The sequence below is a fragment of the Piliocolobus tephrosceles genome, chromosome 21 (assembly GCF_002776525.5).
Source record: "Piliocolobus tephrosceles isolate RC106 chromosome 21, ASM277652v3, whole genome shotgun sequence".
Lineage (NCBI taxonomy): Eukaryota > Metazoa > Chordata > Mammalia > Primates > Cercopithecidae > Piliocolobus > Piliocolobus tephrosceles.
This window is the reverse complement of record NC_045454.1, coordinates 11,999,372-12,020,555: the sequence shown is the minus strand read 5'-3', so window position 1 is coordinate 12,020,555 and position 21,184 is coordinate 11,999,372. Positions and strand designations below refer to the sequence as shown.

Here is a 21,184-nt window from a genome sequence, read left to right as displayed (position 1 = left end):
TAAATACTTAGCTTGGTGCTTGGCACAGAAAAGAAGTGCCATAAAGGGAAGTTGTTTTTAAGCTGGACAGTTATTCAAATATTCAACCCCTCTTCCGTGGTGGGCAATGCTGGGGACATAGCAGTGACTGAGACAGGCTTAAGCCTTGCCCCTGAGAAGCCCCAGCCTGGTGATGGAGGCAGATACTAAATTTACTCAAATGATGAACTAAAATTTGTGATGACTGCTGTGGGGAGTGTGTGTCAGGAAAAGCTTTCCTGCCCAGGCATGGTGGCTTATGCCTGTAATCCCAGCACTTTGGGAGGCCAAGGAGGGCGGATCACTTGAGGTCAGAAGTTCGAGACCAGACTGGCCAATGTGGTGAAACCTTGTCTCTACTAAAAATTAAAAAATTAGGCCGGGTGGTGGCAGTGGCTCACTCCTATAATCCCGGCACTTTGGGAGGTCCATCATTTGAGGTCAGGGGTTCGAGACCAGCCTGGCCAACATGGTAAAACCCCATCTCTACTAAAAAATACAAAAATTAGCCAGGTGTGGTGGCACACACCTGTAATCCCAGCTACTCAGGAGGCTGAGGCAGGAGAATTCCGTGAACCCAGGAGATGGGTTCACACCACTGCATTCCAGCCTGGTGGACAGATGCAAGACCCCGTCTAAAAAAAAAAAAAAAAAAAAAAAAAACTAAGTAAAAATACAAAAATTAGCCAGGTGTAGTAGCATGCGCCTGTAGTCCCAGCTACTTGGGAAGCTGAGGCAGGAGAATCACTTGAACCCGGGAGGCAGAAGTTGCAGTGAGCCAAGACTGCGCCATTGCACTCCAGCCTGGGCAACAGAGGGAGACTCCATCTCAAAAAAAAAAAAAAAAGTATAATCTAATTATAGGAGGAAAGACTCTGACATCTTTATGCCCATTCTACAGGTAAGGACACTGGACGTCAATGGTTACACAGTTGGCCAGGGCAGCACCAGCACTTGAGCCACGTCTGAGTCCAGAGTGGTGGTGATTGTCTATTTTGTTACCTGGCCCTGCAGCAGAGTAAAAGAACCAGTTCCTGCCTTCATGACATTATGGGGCAAATGTGCCTTAAATAGATAAAGGCCTGCGTTCATTTAAAGACACTATGAAAAAAGAACCCAGCTGTGTGTGGTGGTTCATGCTTGTAATCCCAGCACTTTGGGAGGCTGAGGTGGGAGGACTGCCACAGCCCATGAGTTTGAGATCTGCCTGGACAACATAGGAAAACCCCATCTCTAGAAAAATAAAACAAGTAGCTGAGTATGGTGGCACATGCCTGTGGTCCCAGCTACTTGGGAGGCTGAGGTAGGAGGATTGCTTGAGCCTGGGAGGTCGAGGCTGCAGTGAGCTGTGATCATGTCACTGCACTCCAGCTGGGGCAACAGAGCGAGATCCTGTCTCAAAACAAAACAAAACGAAAAACCAGAAATAAGAAAAGAGAAAAGAAAAAGAACCACAGGACACTGAGAGAGACTCTAAGAGGCAAACCCATGTTACCCTTGGGAAGGAATCTAGGACTTTCTCCTGGAGGTGACATTTAGACTGGTATCTAAAGGATGAGTAGGAAGATTTCATGTAAACACAAGACTTCATGGCTTTAATTTAAAAAAAAAAAAAAAAAAAAAAGGCTGGAAAACCACTAGCCTCCCAATTGCCTACCTGTGGAGGGGGCAGGGCAGGTGTAGGTGCTGGTCCCCCAGGCCTGTCTCAGACAGAGCCTCAAGTAATTGTATTAAAAATAAGTTTATTGATATCTTGTCACCACTGGGAGAAAGGAGGGGGTTGAGCTCCAGAAGTCAGAGACAGCAATGGTAGGCAGAGAACCCAACCTATACCTCTCCCATCAGAACTCGGTGCCTCCTCTCCCTGGGGTATACACGGCTATATCCTCTTTGTCATCCATATTTTGATTTGTCTCACAACTCCCACGCGCTCCAAAGTCTGGGTTGGGCAGGTGGGGAGTCCCCCACGGGTCAATTCTCTTCAAGTCAAGAACAGGAACTGTTAGGGAAGGGGAGATGTGCAGACCCGAGAGGTTCCCTCCCCACCCCACATAGGGCAATAATAAATAACATGAAATTGATGGCTTAGAAGTCAGGGTTAAGGGAGGCAGCCAGGCAGACAGCACTGTACCAGAGAAAGGGGTTGGGGGGGGCCCATTACTGAGGCTCCCCCAGAGAATCAGGCACTAACTAGCACAGGGAGTGGGTGCTCACATCCCTGGAGCAGGGAGCTAGGGTGCAGCTGGGATGGGCAGAGAGCATCGCCCCCCTCGACTGCGCCAAGCTGGGGAGAGGGGGTGCAGGCAGGAGCATAGATAGTAGATTTCACGGAGATTTCCATCGGCCTCGCCTTTTCCGTGTAGGGAAACCTTTTCTCCGCTTGTGTGGCGGGGAGTCGTGTGGAGGGAGTGGGGCTGGGGGTGGCCGGGGCGCCCCCTCCTCGCTCCTTGGGGCAATGATCACTCCCCTGGCTGCCACCACTGCCCCGTCCACCACAGCAGCCACCACAGACACGGGCTCTGGGGTGATCTCCACCTTGGGGGCTGGTGGGGGCAGGACGGGCCTGGGAGGTGGGGGTGGGGGTGGGGGTGGGGGCAGAGGTGGGGGCAGGGAGTCGACTGGGGTTCCTGGCAGAAGGGGCAGCAGAGCGCTCAGGGCCTCGCTCAGTTTGGCCAGTCCCTGTCGAAGGGTGCCGGCCAGCTCCCGGATGGCGTTGGCAGTCTCCTGCTGGGCCCGCAGGAAGTCCAGGGAGGGGTCTGAGGCCGAGAGCGTGGGTGGCGGCCGAGGAGGGGGTGGGGGGCTAGGGGGCGAGGGTGCCACTTGGGCCAGTGGCAGTGGGGGTGGCAGTGGAGGGGCTGGGGGTGGTGGAGACAAGGCCAGGCGAGGCAGCTGGACCGGCTGCAGGGCTGAAGGGGGTGGGGACTCACGCTCCTTGGGCCGTGGGCAGCCCCCTTCCTGGGGAGTGCAGGAGGGCCGGGCCCATGGCTCCGGGCTGCTGGAGCCCCCCTTGCTGTGGGCTGATGTATCTGTAGAGAGAGAAGTGCAGGTAAAGGGTGAGTGACCCTCAATGCTGCCTTGATTTCCCCTTTCCCCCTTCCTTCCCTAACCTCCCCGCTACCGGAACCCAGAACTATCCTTCCTACCCCCCACCCCCCAGCCCCAAGACAGTCTTGCTCTGTCACCCTGGCTGGAGTACAGTGGTATGATCTTGGCTCACTGCAACCTCCAACTCCTGGGTTCAAGAGATTATCCTGTCTCAGCCTCCTGAGTAGCTGAGGTGTCAGGTGCCTGCCACCACACCCGGCTACTTTTTGTATTTTTAGTAGAGACGGGTTTTCACCATGTTGGCCAGGCTGGTCTCAAATCCCTGACCTCAGGTGATCCGCCCGCCTAGGCCTCCCAAAGTGCTGGGATTACAGGTGTGAGCCACCGTGCCTGGCCCCAGAATGATCCTTTTAAAACCTACATCAGATCACGCCTTGGAAGAGAAGCTCCATGGCAGGCCAGTCTTTGTACCCAGAGGAGAGACAGTCGTGCCAGCTTTAGTGGAAGCAGGTCCTGGAAGTCCCTTGCTGGGCCAGGCAGCTCCCATCTCACTGACAGTAAGAGTCAACAGTTTTTCTAGTTTTTTAATTTATTTTGAGACAGAGTCTCACTTTGTAGCCTACACTGGAGTGCAGTGGCGTGATCTCAGCTTACTGCAACCTTCGTCTTACGGCTTCAAATGATTATCTTGCCTCAGCCTCCCAAGAAGCCGGGACTACAGGCAGGTGCCACCCTGCCCGGCTAAATTTTTGTATTTTTAGTAGAGATGGGGTTTTGCCATGTTGGCCAGGTTGGTCTGAAACTCCTGACCTCAAGCAATCCACCTGCCTCGGCCTCCCAAAGTTCTGGGATTACAGGCGTGAACCACTGCGCCCGGAGAAGGGCCAATATTTGATGAGGCTCTGAACTATCGGGATACTGCATCACACTGCTGGATCCTAAGGAGGTGAGAGAGGGGCCTGGGAGAGAGCTGGGGTGGCTGGGCACTGATGGACACTTCCCTGAGACTCTCTCCAACCAGGACAGCAGGATTTTCCAGTTCAGCCTCTAGCCTGGTAGGCTTCCTCAGTCTGTACTCACCTGGGGTCTCGTTCACACTCATGGGCTTGAACAGTTTGCATACAGGGGCTCCCAGCTTCCTGGGCTCAGCCTGAACCTCTGCCTGGGCTCCAGACTCCTGTCTCCAGCTGTGTACTCTTGATTGTCTAAAAACGCCCCAAACTCACTTGCTCAGAGCTGGGCTTCTGATCCTCCCCCAACCTGCTCCTCCCTCAGCCACCCCCATCTCAGCTGATGCAGCTCCATCCTCCCAGCTGCTCAGGTTAAACACCTTCACTGTTTTGTTTACTAAGACACCATCCGCATACAGAAGCTATTGTCTCTGCCTTCAAATTAAATACATCCAACTTCTTTCTCAATGGTCCCCACCCTGGTCTAACCACCATCATCTCCCACCAGGACCACTGCGGTCATCTCCTCCCTGAGGGCTCTCTGCTTCCACCCCCGTCCCTGACAGTATCTTTTTCCACCAGCACCCTGAGGGGTCCAACTAAAATACAAGTCAGTTAGGCTACGGGAAACAAGCTAGTCACAAAGAACCACAGATCATAGGGGCCATTTATATGAAATGTCCAAAATAGGCAAATTTGGCCGGACGCGGTGGCTCATGCCTGTAATCCCAGCACTTTGGGAGGCCAAAGTGGGTGGATCACCTGAGGTCAGGACTTCAAGACCAGCCTGGCCAACATGGTGAAACCCCATCTCTACTAAAAATACAAAAAATTAGCCAGGCATGGTGGCATATACCTGTAATCCCAGCTACCGGGGAGGCTGAGGCAGGAGAATTGCTTGAACCGGGAAGGTGGAGGTTGTAGTGAGCCAAGATCACGCTACTGCACTCCATCCTGGGCAACAGAGCGAGACTGTCTCAAAAATAAAAAATAGGACAGGTGCAGTGGCTCATGCCTGTAATCCCAGCACTTTGGGAAGCCGAGGTGGGCAGATCACCTGAGGTTGGGAGTTTGAGACTAGCCTGACCAACATGGAGAAATCCTGTCTCTACTAAAAATACAAAGTTAGCTGGGCATGGTGGCGCATGCCTGTAATCCCAGCTACTCAGGAGGCTAAGGCAGGAGTATTGCTTGGACCCGAGAGGCAGAAGTTGCGGTCAGCTGAGATTGCTTCACTGCACTCCAGCCTGGGCAACAAGAGCGAAACTCTGTCTCAAAAAAAAAACAAAAAACAAAAAAAACCAAAACGCAAATCTATAGAAACAGAAAATAGATGAGTGGCTGCCAGGAGCTGGGGGAAGATGGGAGATTGGGGATGGCTAAGAAGTGCAGGGTTTCTTTATGGAGTGATGAAAATGTTCTAAAATTGATCGTGGCGATGGTTGCACAACTCTGAATATACTACAAGCCATTGAATTGTACACTTTACTTTTTTTTTTTTGAAATGGCGTCTCGCTCTGTCGCCCAGGCTGGAGTGCAGTGGCGCGATCTCAGCTCACTGCAAGCTCCGCCTCCTGGGTTCATGCCACTCTCCTGCCTCAGCCTCCCGAATAGCTGGGACTATAGGTGCCCGCCACCACGCCCGGCTAATTTTTTGTATTTTTAGTAGAGACGGTATTTCACCGTGTTAGCCAGGATGGTCTCAATCTCCTGACCTCGTGATCCGCCCGCCTTGGCGGCCTCCCGAAGTGCTGGGATTACAGGCGTGAACCACTGCGCCTGGCCCTGTACACTTTATTTTTAATTTTAATTTTTTTTTATTCTTTGAGACGGAGTCTCCCTCTGTCGCCCAGGCTGGAGTGCACTGGTGCGATCTTGGCTCACTGCAAGCTCCATCTCCTGGGTTCACACCATTCTCCTGCCTCAGCCTCCCGAGTAGCTGGGACTACAGGCGCCTGCCACCACACCTGGCTAATGTTTTTGTATTTTTAGTAAAGACAGGGTTTCACCGTGTTAGCCAGGATGGTCTCAGTCTCCCGACCTCGTGATCCACCCACCTTGGCCTCCCAAAGTGCTGGGATTATAGGCGTGAGCTCCCGCGCTTGGCCTTGATTTTTATTTTTTTGAGATGGAGTCTTGCTCTGTCATTCAGGCTGGAATGTAGGGGTGAGATCTCAGCTCACTGCAGCCTTAGTCTCTTCAGCTTAAGTGATCCTCCCATCTCAGCCTCCTGAGCTGCTGGGACCACTGATGTGCGACTCCACACCAGGTTAATTTTATTTTTTTGTAGAGATGAGGTCTCACTGTGTTCCTCAGGCTGGTCTCAAACTCTTGGGCTCAAGCAAATTGTACACTGAGTTGATTGTATAGTATGGAAATTATATTGCCAATATATGTATATCTTTTTTTGTTTCTTTTCTTTTTTCTTTTTTTGAGATGGAGTCTCACTCAGCTGCCCAGGCTGGAATGCAGTGGTGAGATCTCGGCTCACTGCAACCTCTGCCTCCCGGGTTGGAGTCATTCTCCACCCTCAGCTTCCTGAGTAGCTGGAACTACAGGCGCGCACCACCATGCCTAGCTAATTTTTGTATTTTTAGTAGAGACGGGGTTTCACCATGTTGGCCAGATGGTCTCGATCTCTCGACCTCGTGATCTGCCCGCCTCGGCCTCCCAAAGTGCTGGGATTACAGGCATGAGCCACTGCACATGGCTGTATATCGCACTATAATTGTTTAAAAAAATACAAGTCGGATATTGTTTCTATGCTCAAACCGTCCTGTGGCTCCCACCTCACTCAGGGTAAAGGCAAAGTCCCTGAGGCCTCTAGGGCCCCGCACAATCTGCCCCCATTGCCTCCCTGACCTCAGCTCCCATCCCTCCCTCTTGGGTTACCTGGCTTTAGCCACGTTGGCCTCCTTGCTGATCCTCACATGCATCAGGCCTACTTTTTTTTTTTTTGAGATGGAGTCTCATTCTGTCGCCCAGGCTGGAGTACAGTGGTGCAATCTCGGCTCGCTGCAACCTCTGCCTCCTAGGCTCAAGCGATTCTCTCACCTCAGCCTCCAGAGTAGCTATAGCTGGGACTACAGGTGTGTACCACCACGCTTGGCTAATTTTTTTTGTTTTGTTTTTGTAGAGACAGGTTTTTGCCATGTTGCTCAGGCTGGCCCCGTCACCTTTTTTTTTCTCCCCTAACCCTACCTGATTTCTCTCCCAGCACTTATCTCCACCTGGCACGGTATGGCTCTGTGTCTGCTGTCTGTCTCCTCCTCCTGATGTCAGCTCCATCAGGCAGGGCTTTGTATTGCTCCCTTCTGTTTACCCGGCGCCTAGAACAATGTCCAGCACAACATTTTTTCTTTAATGAGAAAAGAACTGGGGCTTCCAGAGACTCAGCGCTGATTGTGTCCCAGGCCCCAGAGCTCCCAGCACCCACAGGAGAAAGTCCAGCCTCTTCCCACGGCTATGGGGCCTCAGTGCTTGCCCCCACCTCCTCCTTTCTGTCTGTCTTCCCACGTGCTGCTCCCTGGGCCAGGCTCACACTGCCTCTTGCATCAGCTCGGATGTTTTTTCGGATGTTCCTTCCTCAGGGAAGCTGGCCACCCGCTCCTTGGCCAAATCAGATCACCCTGCTCTTCTCTCAAAAAGCTCCAGCCAAAGAAAGAGAGAGAGAGAGAAATAAAAAGAGTAACAAAAACAAAAAACCAGCCATCCAGGCCAGGCGTGGTGGCTCAGCCTGTAATCCCAGGACGTTGGGAGGCCCAGGCAGGCGGATCACCTGAGGTCAGGAGTTCGAGACCAGTTTGGCCAACATGGTGAAATCCGTCTCTACTCAAATACAAAAATTAGCCGGGCCTGGTGTTACATGCCTGCAGCACGAGAATCGCTTGAACCCTGGAGGCTGAGGTTGCAGTGAACCAAGATCTCACCATTACACTCCAGCCCTGGGCAACAGAGCAAGACCCTGTCTCAAAAACAAACAAACCAGCCACTTTCTGCCCTGACTGCTGGGGGTCCAGCCCCCCTGGGCCAGCCACGAGCAGGAGGTAGGGAGGCTGGGAGGGAGATGAGCAGAGCTGACAGTGACAGGACACCTGCTCCAGCCAGGACCTAGGCTAAGCTCTGGGCTAAGCTCCCCACTTATTTCACTGAGTCCTCCCAGCCATTCTCTGGGGTAGGTGCTACCATGATCATCGCCCCATTTTATAGATGAGGTGACTTGAGGCTCAGAGAGAGGTGTCATAGAGTGATATGCAGAAAAGGGATTTGAACCTAGGTTGATTCCATAGTCCATTCTTTTGTTTGTTTTATAGAGATGGGAGCCTCGCTGTATTGCCCAGGCTGGTCTCAAATTCCTGGCCTCAAATGATCCTCCCTCCTTGGCCTCCTAAAGTCCTGGGATTACAGGTGTGAGCCACTGCTCCTGGCCAGAATCCATGCTCTTTTTTTTTTTTTTTTTTTGAGATGGAGTCTGACTCCATCACCCAGGCTCGAGTGCAGTGGCGTAATCTCAGCTTACTGCAACTTCTACCTCCCAGGTGCCAGCAGTTCTCCTGCCTCAGCCTCCCAAGGAGCTGGAATTATAGGCATGTGCCATCATGCCTAGCTAGTTTTTTTATTTTTAGTAGAGATGAGGTTTCACTGCATTGGCCAGGCTGGTCTCAAACTCCTGGCCTCAAGGGATCTGCCTACCTCGGCCTCCCAGAGTGCTGGGATTACAGGTGTGAGCCACCACACCAGGCCAGAGTTCATGCTCTTAACCACTCCTTGGGCAAGGGCTGTGGGCCTGGAGTATGGGTGTGGATGGTAAGTCTTCCTTATGAGGAACGTGGGAATTGCAGCCACACAGAAATGTAGCTTTTCCAGTCTACTAAGTAAAAAGGAACAGAAAGTAGCCTTCGCGCCCACAAGGCTCATAGGAGTCACAGAAGTGCCCCTACAAGAGTTTGTTTTTGGTTGTTTTGAGGAAGGGTCTTGCTGTGTTGCCCAGGTTGGAGTGCAGTGGTGTGATCATGGCTCACTGCAACCTCCGCCTCCCAGGTTCAAGGGATCCTCATGCCTCAACCTCATGTGTAGCTGGGCCCAAGGTGCCGTACCACCATGCCTGGCTAATTTTTGGATTATTTTGTAGAGATGGGGTCTCACTTTGTTGCCCAGGCTGGTCTTGCCCTCCTGGGATCAAGCAATCCTCCTGCCTCAGCCTCCCAAAGTGCTGAGATTACAGGCATGCCTCTGTGCCTAGCTTCACTGTTTAAGAGTTAAAATCATATTTATTTGCAAACTTTGGCTCTCAGTTTCCCTACTTTTTTTTTTTTTTTTTGAGATGGAGTCTCGTTCTGTCACCCAGGCTAGAGTGCAGTGGCACAATCTCAACTCACTGCAACCTCCACCTCCCAGGTTCAAGTGATTCTCCAGCCTCAGCCTCCTGAGTAGCTGGGATTACAGGCATATGCCACCACGTCCGGCTAATTCTTGTGTTTTTTAGTAGAGACGGGGTTTCACCATGTTGGCCAGGCTGGTCTCGAACTCCTAACCTCAGGTGATCTGCTCGCCTTGGCCTCCCAAAGTGCTGGGATTACAGGCATGAGCCACTGCACCTGGCCCTCATTTTCCTTACTTTTAAATGAGTGTGTGAGCTGGGACTACACAGAGCACTGGGATTATAGGTGTGAACCACCATGCCAGGCCTGTGTAAGGTTCTTTTTTTTTTTTTTTGAGACGGAGTTTCGCTCTTGTTGCCCAGGCTGGGGTGCAATGGTGCAATCGCATCTCACTGCAACCTCCGCCTCCCAGTTCAAGTGATTCTCCTGCCTCAGCTTTCCTGAGGAGCTGGGACTACAGGCATACACCACCATGCCTGGCTAATTTTGTATTTTTAGTAGAGACGGGGTTTCTCCATGTCAGTCAAACTGGCCTTGAACTGAAATGTGGCTTCAGGTCATCCACCTGCCTCAGCCTCCCAAAGAGCTGGGATTACAGGCGTGAGCCACCACGCCTGGCCAGGCCTGTGTAAGGTTCTAATCAAGGATGCCGTACACGTGTTCCTGCCTCAGAGCCTTTGCATGTCCGTTTCCTCTGGCAGGAGTGCCCTTCTCCCAGCTGTCTGTCAGGCTTACTGTATTCCCATCTCTACTTGAATTTCACCACCTCAGAGAAGCCCTCCTTGACTACCCTGTCTGTATAGCCCCCTTCCATGACTCACCATCCTCTGAATATGCCTTATTTATCCTCTTAGTTCTCACTACCTCCTGGTATACAGTCTGTTTTGGGGGTTACTTCTTTGTGGTCTGTTTCCTCCAACTACATAGAATGTCAGTTCCAGGCCGGGTGTGGTGGCTCACGCCTGTAATCCCAGCACTTTGGGTGGCTGAGGCGGGCGGATCACCTGAGGTCGGGAGTTCAAGATCAGCCTGAGCAACATGCAGAAACCCCATTTCTAATAAAAATACAAAATTAGCCAGGCATGGTGGCACATGCCTGTAATCCCAGCTACTCGGGAGGCTGAGGCAGGAGAATTGCTTGAACCTGGGAGGTGGAGGTTGCGGTGAGCCGAGATTGCGCCATTTCACTCCAGCCTGGGCAACAAGAGTAAAACTCAGCCTCAAATAAATAAATAAATAAATAATAATAATAATGTCAGCTCCATAAGGGAAGGGAATTTTGTCTTGTTCTCTACGGTATTCCCTGCACCTACCACAGTGTCTGCCTTGGATGAGGTTCTCAATATATATTTGTTAAATGAGTGAATGAAGCAGTAACAAGCTTCTGAAAAAATAAGTTGACCATCTCTGCTCTGGTCCTATGGGGCCATCTCACAGATGGAAACACTGAGGTTTGATTCAAGGTTTGAGAACAAGGGTCCCATGTGATTGTGTCACCTTCCTACTTAAGAGACTTTCATGCCTCCTGAATGCCCTCAAGAGCAAGTCCAGGCCGGGCATGGTGACTCAGGCCTGTCATCTCAGCACTTTGGGAGGCCGAGGTGGGTGGATCACCTGACGTCAGGAGTTCAGACCAGTATGGTCAACATGGTGAAATCCCATCTATACTAAAAATACAAATATTTACTTGGGCATGGTGGTGGGTGCCTGCAGTCCCAGCTACTCAGGAGGCTGAGGCAGGAGAATCACTTGAACCTGGGGAGGCGGAGGTTGCAGCAAGCCAAGATTTTGCCACTGCACTCCAGCCTGGGCAACAGAGCAAGACTCCGTCTCAAAACAAAAAACAAAACAAAACAAAATAGTAAGTCCAAATTCCTAACCTTAACTTCCAAGCCATGTATAATCTAATTCTGGCACACTCACTACTGTGGTCAATATTAACTCTTGTTATTGCTGGGCAATCTTGCTCAGTGGTTAAGTGCCATGGACTAGGAGTTGGATGCACACTTATGATTGAGTCCTGACTCTGTCGCTTATTTGCTGTGTGACTTTGGGTTGGTGAATGAACCTCTCTGAATCACATAATCTTGAACTGTCCTGTTTGATCATGCCCATGTTCCTCCCCTTCTCCGCACTCTTCAGTGGCTCCTCATAGCAGTCAGGATAAAATCCAAACTCCTCACCTTGGCCTAAAGGCCCAGTATGGTCTGGCCTTTGCTGACCTCTCTGAACTCATCTCAAAATGTTACTTTTCTTCAACCTTTCCACTCTAAACCCTCTGCCCAAGTTCTTTTAGTTTCCCAAACTGGCCAAGCTTTCTTGCCTCCAAGCCATTGCACATGCTGTTCCCTCTACCAAAAATACTTTCCCAGTTCTTCATTCTTACTCTTTGTATCTCAGCTGTGATGTCCCCTCCTCCAGGAAGCCCTCCTGGACACCCCCCCCACCTCACCCACCAAAATCAGAAACCCTCTCTGGGCTCCCACAGTCCCTAGGATCCCCTACCCCAGCCCTGACCCCTCAAGTCATCACTGTCTTCCCCACCCCTCTACTAGACTGGCTCAGTCATCCATGTGTCCCCAACCTCATCGAGCATGGGGCAGGTGCTCAGGGAGGAACGGCTGTAGAAGAAATAATCCAGAATCAAGGCTAAGCAGGAAGGCTCTGTAGTCAGCTCTCCACACCTCTATCCCAGGCATGACGTTGGGAAAATTACCAAACATGTCTGAGTCATATATACGAAATAGTGAAATAGTATGCATCTCACCGCATTGACGATTCTATCAAGAACTAACAGTGAGAGTTCAGGAGGTGCTGAACTAAGCAACTTACCTGTATTAGCTCATTTAATCTTCACAGAAACGCTTTGAGGTGCAGACTATTTTTATCTCCATTTTACAGATGCAGCAACTGAAGTACAGTAACTTACTCAGATGACACAGTTGAGTGGCAAAGTTGTGACAGGAGCCCAGGCAGCCTGCCTCCAGTCACTACTCTACACTGCATTTCATGAAATCCTGCCTGCGCTGATGAGCCCAGGTGTGGACCTGAGTCAGGCCTCCTAGGTCTGGTTCCATTCCTGACTCTTGACAGTTACTAGCTAAGGGACCTGGGCCAAGTCATTTCATTTTTCTGAGCTTCAGCTTCCCTAGCTATAAAATGGGGAAAAGGACAGCATCCACCTCACAGGACTGCAGCAAGGCGGGAACAGCGCAGGCACACAGCCGACTCTGTGTTTGCTCTCGCTAAGCGATGCCGCCGAAGACACTCACCTGCACGTCGGTCCTCCCGGCGGTCTTCCGACAACACGTAGCGCTGGGGGCAGGCACTTGGGGGCGGCGGCTGTGAAGAGGGGGCTGCAGGGGGCTCCTCCGCCCCAGCACCTGTCCCTGGCCCCGCCACACCTGGCCCCAGGATGGCAAAAATGGTCTCCTCTTCCGCGGAGAAGGCGTCCTCCGCGGCGGGCCCTGCGCCCTGTGTGGAGTGCGGCACGCGAGCGAGCTTCTCCTTGGTGCGGCGCTTGAAGTCGTTCCAGCGCTTCTGCACCTCCTGGCCCGTGCGCTTCCAGCTGGTGATACCGTTGATCTTGGCGGCGATGCCGTCCCACACGCGCCGTCGCTCGGCCACGCTCACCCGACGGCTCTGCGCGCCGTAGAGCTGCGGGTAGTGGGCGCGCACCTCACGGATCAGAATCTGGTTCTCTTCGAACGAGAAGCGCGGCTTGCGCAACCGGGTGGTTTCCTCCGCTTCGCCCGCCGCCGCCGAGGCCATGGCGCCCCCCGACGCCGCCGTCCTGCCGTCTGGCGCATGGGGGGCGCCGGCGCTGCGGGCAAAGGGCGCACGGGGCTGGCGGGGGCTCGGAGTCCCCCCGCCGCCGCCCCGCCCGGACCCCCAGGCCGCGAGCTTCTTCGTCCCCGGGGCAGGAGTGGGGGCGGGAGGCGGGCGGGGGCTTCGGGCACCCGGGGCAGTCGGAAGCGCCTAAGAATAGCTGACACCGGCCGAGTGCTCGGCTCGGACTTCGCGCGGGGCGAAGTGCCACGCTGAAGAGTTGATAGAAATTGGGGGAGGGTCTGGAGGGATGGAGGGAAAGGAGGAAAAGTGCGAGGAGAGGAGGTGTCTGCAGGAGTTAGATAATGGGGGCACGGGAGGATAGGAAATGGAGGGAGGATGGGGGTGCCTCGGGGGGTCTTAGATGCATGAAGGTAAGGAGATGCGGAAGGGGCGATGCAGCAAGAAGGGGGGAATCTGGAGCAGAGGAGGCGCTCTAGGAGCTCCAGGGGGCAACGGGGCCATCTGTAAGACTGATATGAGAAGGGCCTTAGAGGGGATGTCCAGGAATAATGGTGAGGTGGGAGCTCCTGTATCACTGGAAGAGCTGGAACGATCAAATATTAGGGATCAGGGTCTGCGGGGGTTGTGGGGGCTCTGGGGATTGCTAGAAATTAAGGGGAGCTCTAGAGATAACGGAAGTCTCGTATCACAAGGAGACAGCGGAGGCTACCGGGGACGGCAGGGAGAGCGAGGGTCGCGGAGGGTGGGGACCGAGTTGGGCCACGGGTCACTCACCGGCGCCGCCGCAGCCGCCGGTGGGTCAGGGCTCGGGCTTCTGCGGCCTGTTCCCACCCCCCGCCTCCCTCCCTCCCCTCTTTGGGCCCCGCCTCCGGCCGCCCCGCATGCCACGGCGCAAGCGCGCCCAGGGCCAGTCGGCCACAACGCCCTTACCGCCTAGGTTTCAGTCCCACCTCCCCCAGCAAAGCGCAGGCGCAGAACTGCGAACCGCCGAGCCCCACCAGCAGGCCGCAACTGCGCAGCCGTAAGATTAGCGCCGCGCGGGTACCCCAGGCCCCTGGGGCCACAACGGCGCACGCGCAAAAACTCCGTCGCGCGCATGCGCCTGTCCCGGGTCGTACCCGGGACGGGGTCTTGGCGCAGGCGTAGCGAGCCTTGGTGGGAGAGATACTGGGAGCGCGCCAGTACTCAGCCTTTCGGACAGTCTTCCAGCCCACCCTGCTCTCTAACTACGCAACTGTGCCTTTCTCTAGGAGAAAGGGGAGGGAGGCAGCACTGAAGCGAAGCGTTTTGTCTCTTTGACAAGTGCGTGGGTGGGGTGGAGGCGTGAGGAAACCGCTTTGCCTCCGGGCTTGCCCGCCCCTGCGCTTGGCAGCTCCAGAGCTTCCCACCTCACACCCCTAGAGGCGGCGCGTCCTGAGGATGTCCCGCCCCGGGCGGATGCGGTAACCATAGCAACCCACATGCCTTCCAATCACGCCTTGGGGGCCCTTCTGTCCGCACCTTTGCCTCGTGGAGCGGGGAAGATAAGAGGGAATAGCTTCTTGGCTGGTAGGGAGGGAAATCCTGACGCCGGCATGACTTTCAGCAAGTGCACGGAGACAGGAAAGAAGCCAGAACGCAGGTGGGGTGAGCCGAATGGCAGGATGATGGAGCTCAGTCCGGCTGAGAAATGTGTTCGTTAGCATCCTACAGGAGTCCTCAAGGTCATGCGACAAGCGGTGCTTCATTCATGGACTCAATAAATATAAATTATTTATTGAGTTCCTGGTACAATGAACATAAAAGCTGAAATCCGTAGCCTGGGCCGGGCGAGGTGGATCTCACGCCTGTGATCCCAGCACTTTGGGAGGCCGAGGCGGACGGATCACCTGAGGTCAGAGATTCGAGACAAGCCTGGCCAGCATAGTGAAACCCCGTCTCTACTGAAAATACAAAAATTAGCCAGGTATGGTGGTGCATGCCTGTAATACCAGCTACTCTAGAGGCTGAGGCGCGGGAATCGCTTAAACCCGGGAGGTGGAGGTTGCAGTGAGCTGAGATTGCACCACTGCACTCCACCTGGGTGACAGAGTGAGACTCTGTCTCAAAAAAAAAAAAATACATGCCTGTGGTCCCAGTTACTTGGGAGGCTGAGGCGGGAGGATTACTTGAGCCCAGGAGCTGGAGGCCGCAGTGAGCTATGCTCAGGCCACTGCTCTCCAGCTTGGGTAACAGAGTGAGACCCTGTCTAAAAAGAAGAGAGAGAGAAAAATAAAAGGCCCCTCTGCCTGTTGTGTGGAGGGTGGGTGGAAGGGAGCAAGACTACTGGGCAGAGTCAAAAAAAAGTCATGAGCAGGGGTAAGGAAAGGATTAGGAATGGGGCATGGGGGGGACTAGATTAAGACAGGGACAGTGTCAAGGGGGGACATGGAGAGACGTTTGAGAGAATATATGGAAAGCATGGTGAGTGTCGGGCTAGGGAAGGAAAGGAAGATATCTAGGTGAAACCCAAGTCTCTGGCCCAGGTCCCACTTGGGGGTGTGGGATCAGGTAAGATATGGTGAATATAAGGCTGGGCACAGTGGCTCACGCCTGTAATCTCAGCACTTTGGGAGGCCGAGATGGGTGGATCATCTGAAGTCAGGAGTTCAAGACCAGCCTGGTCAACATGGTGAAACCCTGTCTCTACTAAAAATTAAAAAAAAAAGCCGGGCGCGGTGGCTCAAGCCTGTAATCCCAGCACTTTGGGAGGCCGAGGCGGGTGGATCACGAGGTCAGGAGATCAAGACCATCCTGGCTAACATGGTGAAACCCCGTCTCTACTAAAAATACAAAAAAAAACTAGCCGGGCGAGGTGGTGGGCGCCTGTAGTCCCAGCTACTCCGGAGGCTGAGGCGGGAGAATGGCGTAAACTCGGGAGGCGGAACTTGCAGTGAGCTGAGATCCGGCCACTGCACTCCAGCCTGGGCGACACAGAGAGACTCTGTCTCAAAAAAAAAAAAAAAAACATGCCTGTGGTCCCGGGTGCGTGGGAGGCTGCCGCGGGAGGATTACTTGAGCCCAGGAGCTGGAGGCCGCAGTGAGCTATGCTCAGGCCACTGCTCTCCAGCTTGGGTAACAGAGTGAGACCCTGTCTAAAAAGAAGAGTTTTTTTTTTTTTTTTGTTTTTATTTTTTTGAGATCCCAGCACTTTGAGAGGCCGAGGTGGATGGATCAGGAGGTCAGGAGATCGAGACCATCCTGGCTAACACGGTGAAACCCCGTCTCTACTAAAAATACAAAAAATTAGCTGGGGGTGGTGGTGGGCGCCTGTAATCCCAGCTACTCGGGAGGTGGAGGCAGGAGAATCGCTTGAACCAGAGCAGAGGTTGCAGTGAGCGGAGATCGTGCCACTGCACTCTAGCCGGGCAACAAGAGCGAAACTCCATCTCAAAAAAAGAAAAAGAAAAAGAAAAAAAGTGCCGCCCTAGGCACCTGGGGTACAGCAGTGAACAAAATACTGATTTCCACTCTCAGAATTTCCTTTCTAGCAGGGGATGAGGGATGGACAGGAAGTAAATCACTTCATCAATCAGGTATAACACAGAGGAACGCAACCAGTAGGGGGTATGTATGAAGCAATTTGTTGCAAGGAATTGGCTTACAGGATTGTAGGGCTGGCTAAGCACCTTCAATATCCATACAAAGGGCACCCATCGGGAAGTGCAGGCTGGAGCTTTGGGCGTGAACTGAAGCTGCTCTCTACAGGTGGAATTTCCTCAGGGAAGCTTTGGCACTGCTCTGAAAACCTTTTGACTGATTGTAGCAGGTCCACTCAGATGATGATGGTGATGGTGATGATGATGATGATGATTATTTATAGAGACGGAGTCTTGCTGTGTCATCCAGGCTGGAGTGCAGTAACACGATTTTGGCTCACTGCCAACCTCCGCTGCCCCGGTTCGAGCAATTCTCCTGCCTCAGCCTCCCGAATAGCTGTGATTGCAGGCGCCCACCACCACACCCAGCTAATTTTTTTGTATTTTTAGTAGAGACGGGGTTTCACCATGTTGGCCAGGCTGGTCTTGAACTCCTGACCTCAGGTGATCCGCCTGCCTCGGCCTCCCAAAGTGTTGGGATTACAGACGTGAGCCACTGTGCTGGCCTATTATTTTTATTACTTGAGACAGAGTCTCATTCTGTCACCCAGGCTGGAGTGTGGTGGTGCGATCTCGGCTCACTGCAACCTCCGCCTCCCAGGCTCAGGCAACTCTCCTGCCTCAGCCTTCCAAGTAGCTGGGACTACAGGTGCGTGCTACCATGCCTGGCTGATTTTTGTATTTTTAGTGGAGACAGGGTTTCACTATGTTGGCCAATCTGTCTTGAACTCCTGACTTCAGGGGATCCACCTGCCTTGGCCTCCCAAAGTGCTGGGATTACAGGCATGAGCCACCGCACCCGGCCCCCTCAGATTGTCTAGGATAAATTTCCTTCTTTAAGGTAAACTAATTATAGGCTTTAATCACATCTATGAGATATCTTCACAGCAGCAGCTGGATTCATATTTGACTGAATGACGGCACAGCGGTCTAGACAAGCTGACAAGTGAAACTGACCGTTGCAACCAGAGACATAAACTACTCAGCTGCACGGCATGTTAGATGGTGATAAGTGCTAAGGAGGAAAGAAAAGTAGAGATGGGTTGGAGGGATCAGGAATATGTGGGTGGGAAGGCCTCGGGGAGAAGGTGACCTTTGAGCAAAGGCTTGCAGGAAGTGGCAGAGTAGGCTATGTAGGTAGGTATCTGGGCCAAGAGCTGTCCAAGGAGCCAGAAGGGTGAATGCAAAGGCCCCGAGGCCAGAATGTTCCAGAAGTGTTCAGCTTAGAGGACAAAGTGGCTTGAGAAGATTGAGCAAACGGGAGAGGGTGGGAAAAGAGCCAGACTTGGGTGAGAGGCAGATTGTGTGGGGTCTTGTGGGCCGAGATGAGGATTTTGGCTTTTAGTTGGAGTGAGACAGTGACCACAGGAGGGCTCTGAGAGAGGAGGGAGATGAGCTGGCTTGTGTTTTAATGGGATCACTTTTGTTGGGTTTTAAAAATATACTCTTGGCTGGGCGCAGTGGCTCATGCCTGTAATCCCAACACTTTGGGAGGCCGAGACAGATGGATCACTTGAGGTCAGAAGTTTGAGACCAGCCTGGTCAACATGGCAAAACCCCGTTTCTACTAAAAATACGAAAATTAGCCAGGCGTGATAGCAGGCACCTGTAATCCCAGCTCCTCGGGAGCCTGAGGCAGGAGACTCACTTAAACTTGGGAGGTGGAGGTTGCAGTGAGCCAAGATCATGCTACTGCAGTCCAACCTGGGTGACTGAGCGAGACTCCATCTCAACAACAAAAAGAAAAGAAAAGAAAATATACTCTCTTTTTTTTTTTTGAGACAGTCTCCCTCTGTTGCTCAGGATGAAGTGCAGTGGTGCCTTCTTGGCTCACTGCAAACTCTGCCTCCCAGGCTCAAGTGATTTTTGTGCCTCAGCTTCCCGGGTAGCTGGGATCACAGGTGTGCACCACCATGCCCTGCTAATTTTTGTATTTTTGTATTTTTAGTACAGATGGGGTTTTGCCATGTTGGCCAGGGTGGTCCCGAACTCCTGGCCTCAAGTGATCCACCTGCCTTGGCCTCCCAAAGCGCTGGGATTACAGAAATGAGCCACTGTGCCCAGCCTGAAAACAGAACCTAAGGGGTTGAGAGTAGAAGGAGGAAGATCATTGAGGAGGTGGCTGCAGTACTCTGGGTGAGAGGTGGTGGGGCATTGGAGGGTAGTGCACTGGAGAAGAGATGGCCAGATTTGGGATGGATGTTGAGGCTAGAGCCAAGGGGATTTACTAATGAGTGTGAGATTTCTGTCTTGGACTGGATAAGAGGGAAGGAAGGAAGGAAGGAAGGAATGTGGGGAGGGAGAAAGGAGAAAGGAAGGAGGGCAGAGGAAGAAGGCAAAAACGACAGATGGAGAGACACATTAAGAGAGAATCTGGATCAGGCACAGTGGCTCATGCCTGTAATCCCAGCACTTTGTGAGGCCTAGCAGGGAGGATTGCTTGAGGCCAGGAGTTCGAGGCTGTTGTAAACTATGACCACTCCATTGCATTCCAGCTTGGGTGACAGAGCAAGACTTTTTGTGGGAGGGTAGAGAAATGGAGAAACTGAATGATAAACCTAAAAGTGATCTCTCAACATTCTCAGTACAAATTAAAAATAAAGACTTTTGTTAATAATGTGATCTTGGCCGGATGCAGTGGCTCACTCCTGTAATCCCAGCATTTTGGGAGGCCTAGGCGGGTGGATCATTTGAGGCCAGGAGTTCGAGACCAGCCTGGGCAACATGGTGAAACCCCGTCTGTACTAAAAATACAAAAATTAGCCGGGCGTGGTGGCACATGCCTGTAGTCCCAGTTACTTGGTAAGCTGGACAGGAGAATTGCTTAAACTTGGGAGGTGGATGTTGCAGTGAGCCAAGATCATGGCACTGCACTCCAGCCTGGGCGACAGAGAGAGACTCTGTCTCAAAAAAAAAAAAAAACCTGCAATCTTTTCCCTTCGTGTGTATAAAATTCTCCAGAATGGGCCAGATACTGGTTAGCATTGGAAATCAGGTCTAATCTATGGTCACCACTCACCAGAAGCCCTGGAACCCCACGCGTGCACAAATCCAGTTTCAGAAACCAACACAGTGGTAGGCACTCTTGGCCACTGTGGGAGTGTGAGGTGCAGAGACAAAGCCTTGGCCTTATATACTTCAGGGTACAATGGGGACTCTGTGAAGCTCTAGGTCTATCCTTAGTGGATCTAATTTTCCTTCCCTGGTTCTATGTGGGTGTAGAACTATTCCTCTCTTCTCTCTCCTAAGCCCAAAGTGCTGGAGGGAAGAGGCCATTCTGAAGCATTTGCTTCTCTGCACGGAGAAGCTGCTGTCCTCTGATTTCCTCAGGGGTGGGCAAGGTGGCGTCTGATGCACACAGGCGCCATGCAGAAGTCTCCAGTGGCCCCTGCATGCCCACTCTGCCCCTGTGTATCTCCTCTGAGCCCAGGAGGCTGCCCTGTGTGCTCTCCATCTGCCTGCCTCCCTGGTCTCTGGTTCATGGGAGGTAACTGCAGGAGATAGGGCAGTTGCAGGAGAATCACCAACTGTCCTGCATCTGGCCTCGACCTGTCCACACCTGCAGAGCTCTCTGTACCTCTTCCCATAACTCTCTGCATGCAGGCTTCTCACAGGCTCCAGGCCGGACTTTGACACAACACCTACTTCAGTCCAGACTCCCTGGATGCCTCCCCGGAGCCCCAGTTTTCCTGTGGCTGTCATGACAAGGTACTGCAAACTGAGTGGTTTAAAACAAGGGAAACAGGCCAGGTGTGTTGGCTCACGCCTGTAATCCCAACACTTTGGGGCTGAGGTGGGAGGATCGCTTGAAGCCAAATGTTCAAGACCAGCTTGGGCAACAAAGCAAGACTCTTGTGTCTACACAAAAAAAAAAAAAAAAAAAAGGAAAAAGAAAAAAAAATTAGCTAGGTGGGGTGAGGTGTGCCTGTAGTTGTAGCTACATGGGAGGCTGAGGTGGGAGGATGGCTTAAGCCCAGGAGTTTGAGGCTGCAGTGAACCATGATCACACCACTGCACTGTAGCTTTGAGGACAGAGCAGAACCCTACCCGAAAAAAAAAAAAAGAGAAACACAAAACTTGACAACCACTATTTCTCTCTCTCTAGCTCTCTCCTGTCTCACTTTTCCAGGTGTAAAGCAGCCTCCACCACCAGCCCCATCATAATCCCTCTGAGTACCAGGGACACTATCCCTGTTGCTCTCTGAACTGCTGTGCACTTTGGCAGAGATCAATCTATTTATTTATTTATTTATTTATTTATTTATTTATTTATTTATTTACTGAGACGGAGTCTCGCTCTGTCGCCCAAGCTGGAGTGCAGTGGCCGGATCTCAGCTCACTGCAAGCTCCGCCTCCCGGGTTCATGCCATTCTCCTGCCTC

At 52.5% G+C, this 21,184-nt stretch overlaps 1 protein-coding gene across 2 annotated transcripts; it reads right to left on the bottom strand.

Annotated features, from left to right (window-relative positions):
• Positions 1-1,743: 1,743 nt before the first annotated feature.
• MYPOP (Myb related transcription factor, partner of profilin) lies at positions 1,744-14,122 on the bottom strand. 2 transcript variants are annotated; one of them, XM_023182560.3, is made up of 3 exons: positions 13,961-14,122; positions 12,667-13,217; positions 1,744-3,044 (listed from the first exon to the last, which is right to left on the bottom strand). In XM_023182560.3, the coding sequence occupies exons 2-3, from the start codon at positions 13,163-13,165 to the stop codon at positions 2,344-2,346; spliced, it is 1,200 nt and encodes a 399-aa protein (XP_023038328.1). In that variant the 5' UTR covers positions 13,166-13,217; positions 13,961-14,122; the 3' UTR covers positions 1,744-2,343. The 2 variants fall into 2 exon arrangements, with proteins under 2 accessions (XP_023038328.1, XP_023038329.1); XM_023182561.2 differs by lacking the exon at positions 13,961-14,122 and having other exon boundaries at positions 12,667-13,954.
• Positions 14,123-21,184: the final 7,062 nt, after the last annotated feature.

Bases quoted from the DNA above. Each gene is read 5' to 3' on its own strand.
- MYPOP (XM_023182560.3), bottom strand. From the start codon at position 13,165: ATGGCCTCGGCGGCGGCGGGCGAAGCGGAGGAAACCACCCGGTTGCGC. The intron at 3,045-12,666 runs GTGAGTGTCTTC...CTCTCTCTACAG, and splicing joins CCGGGAGGACCGACGTGCAG to ATACATCAGCCCACAGCAAG.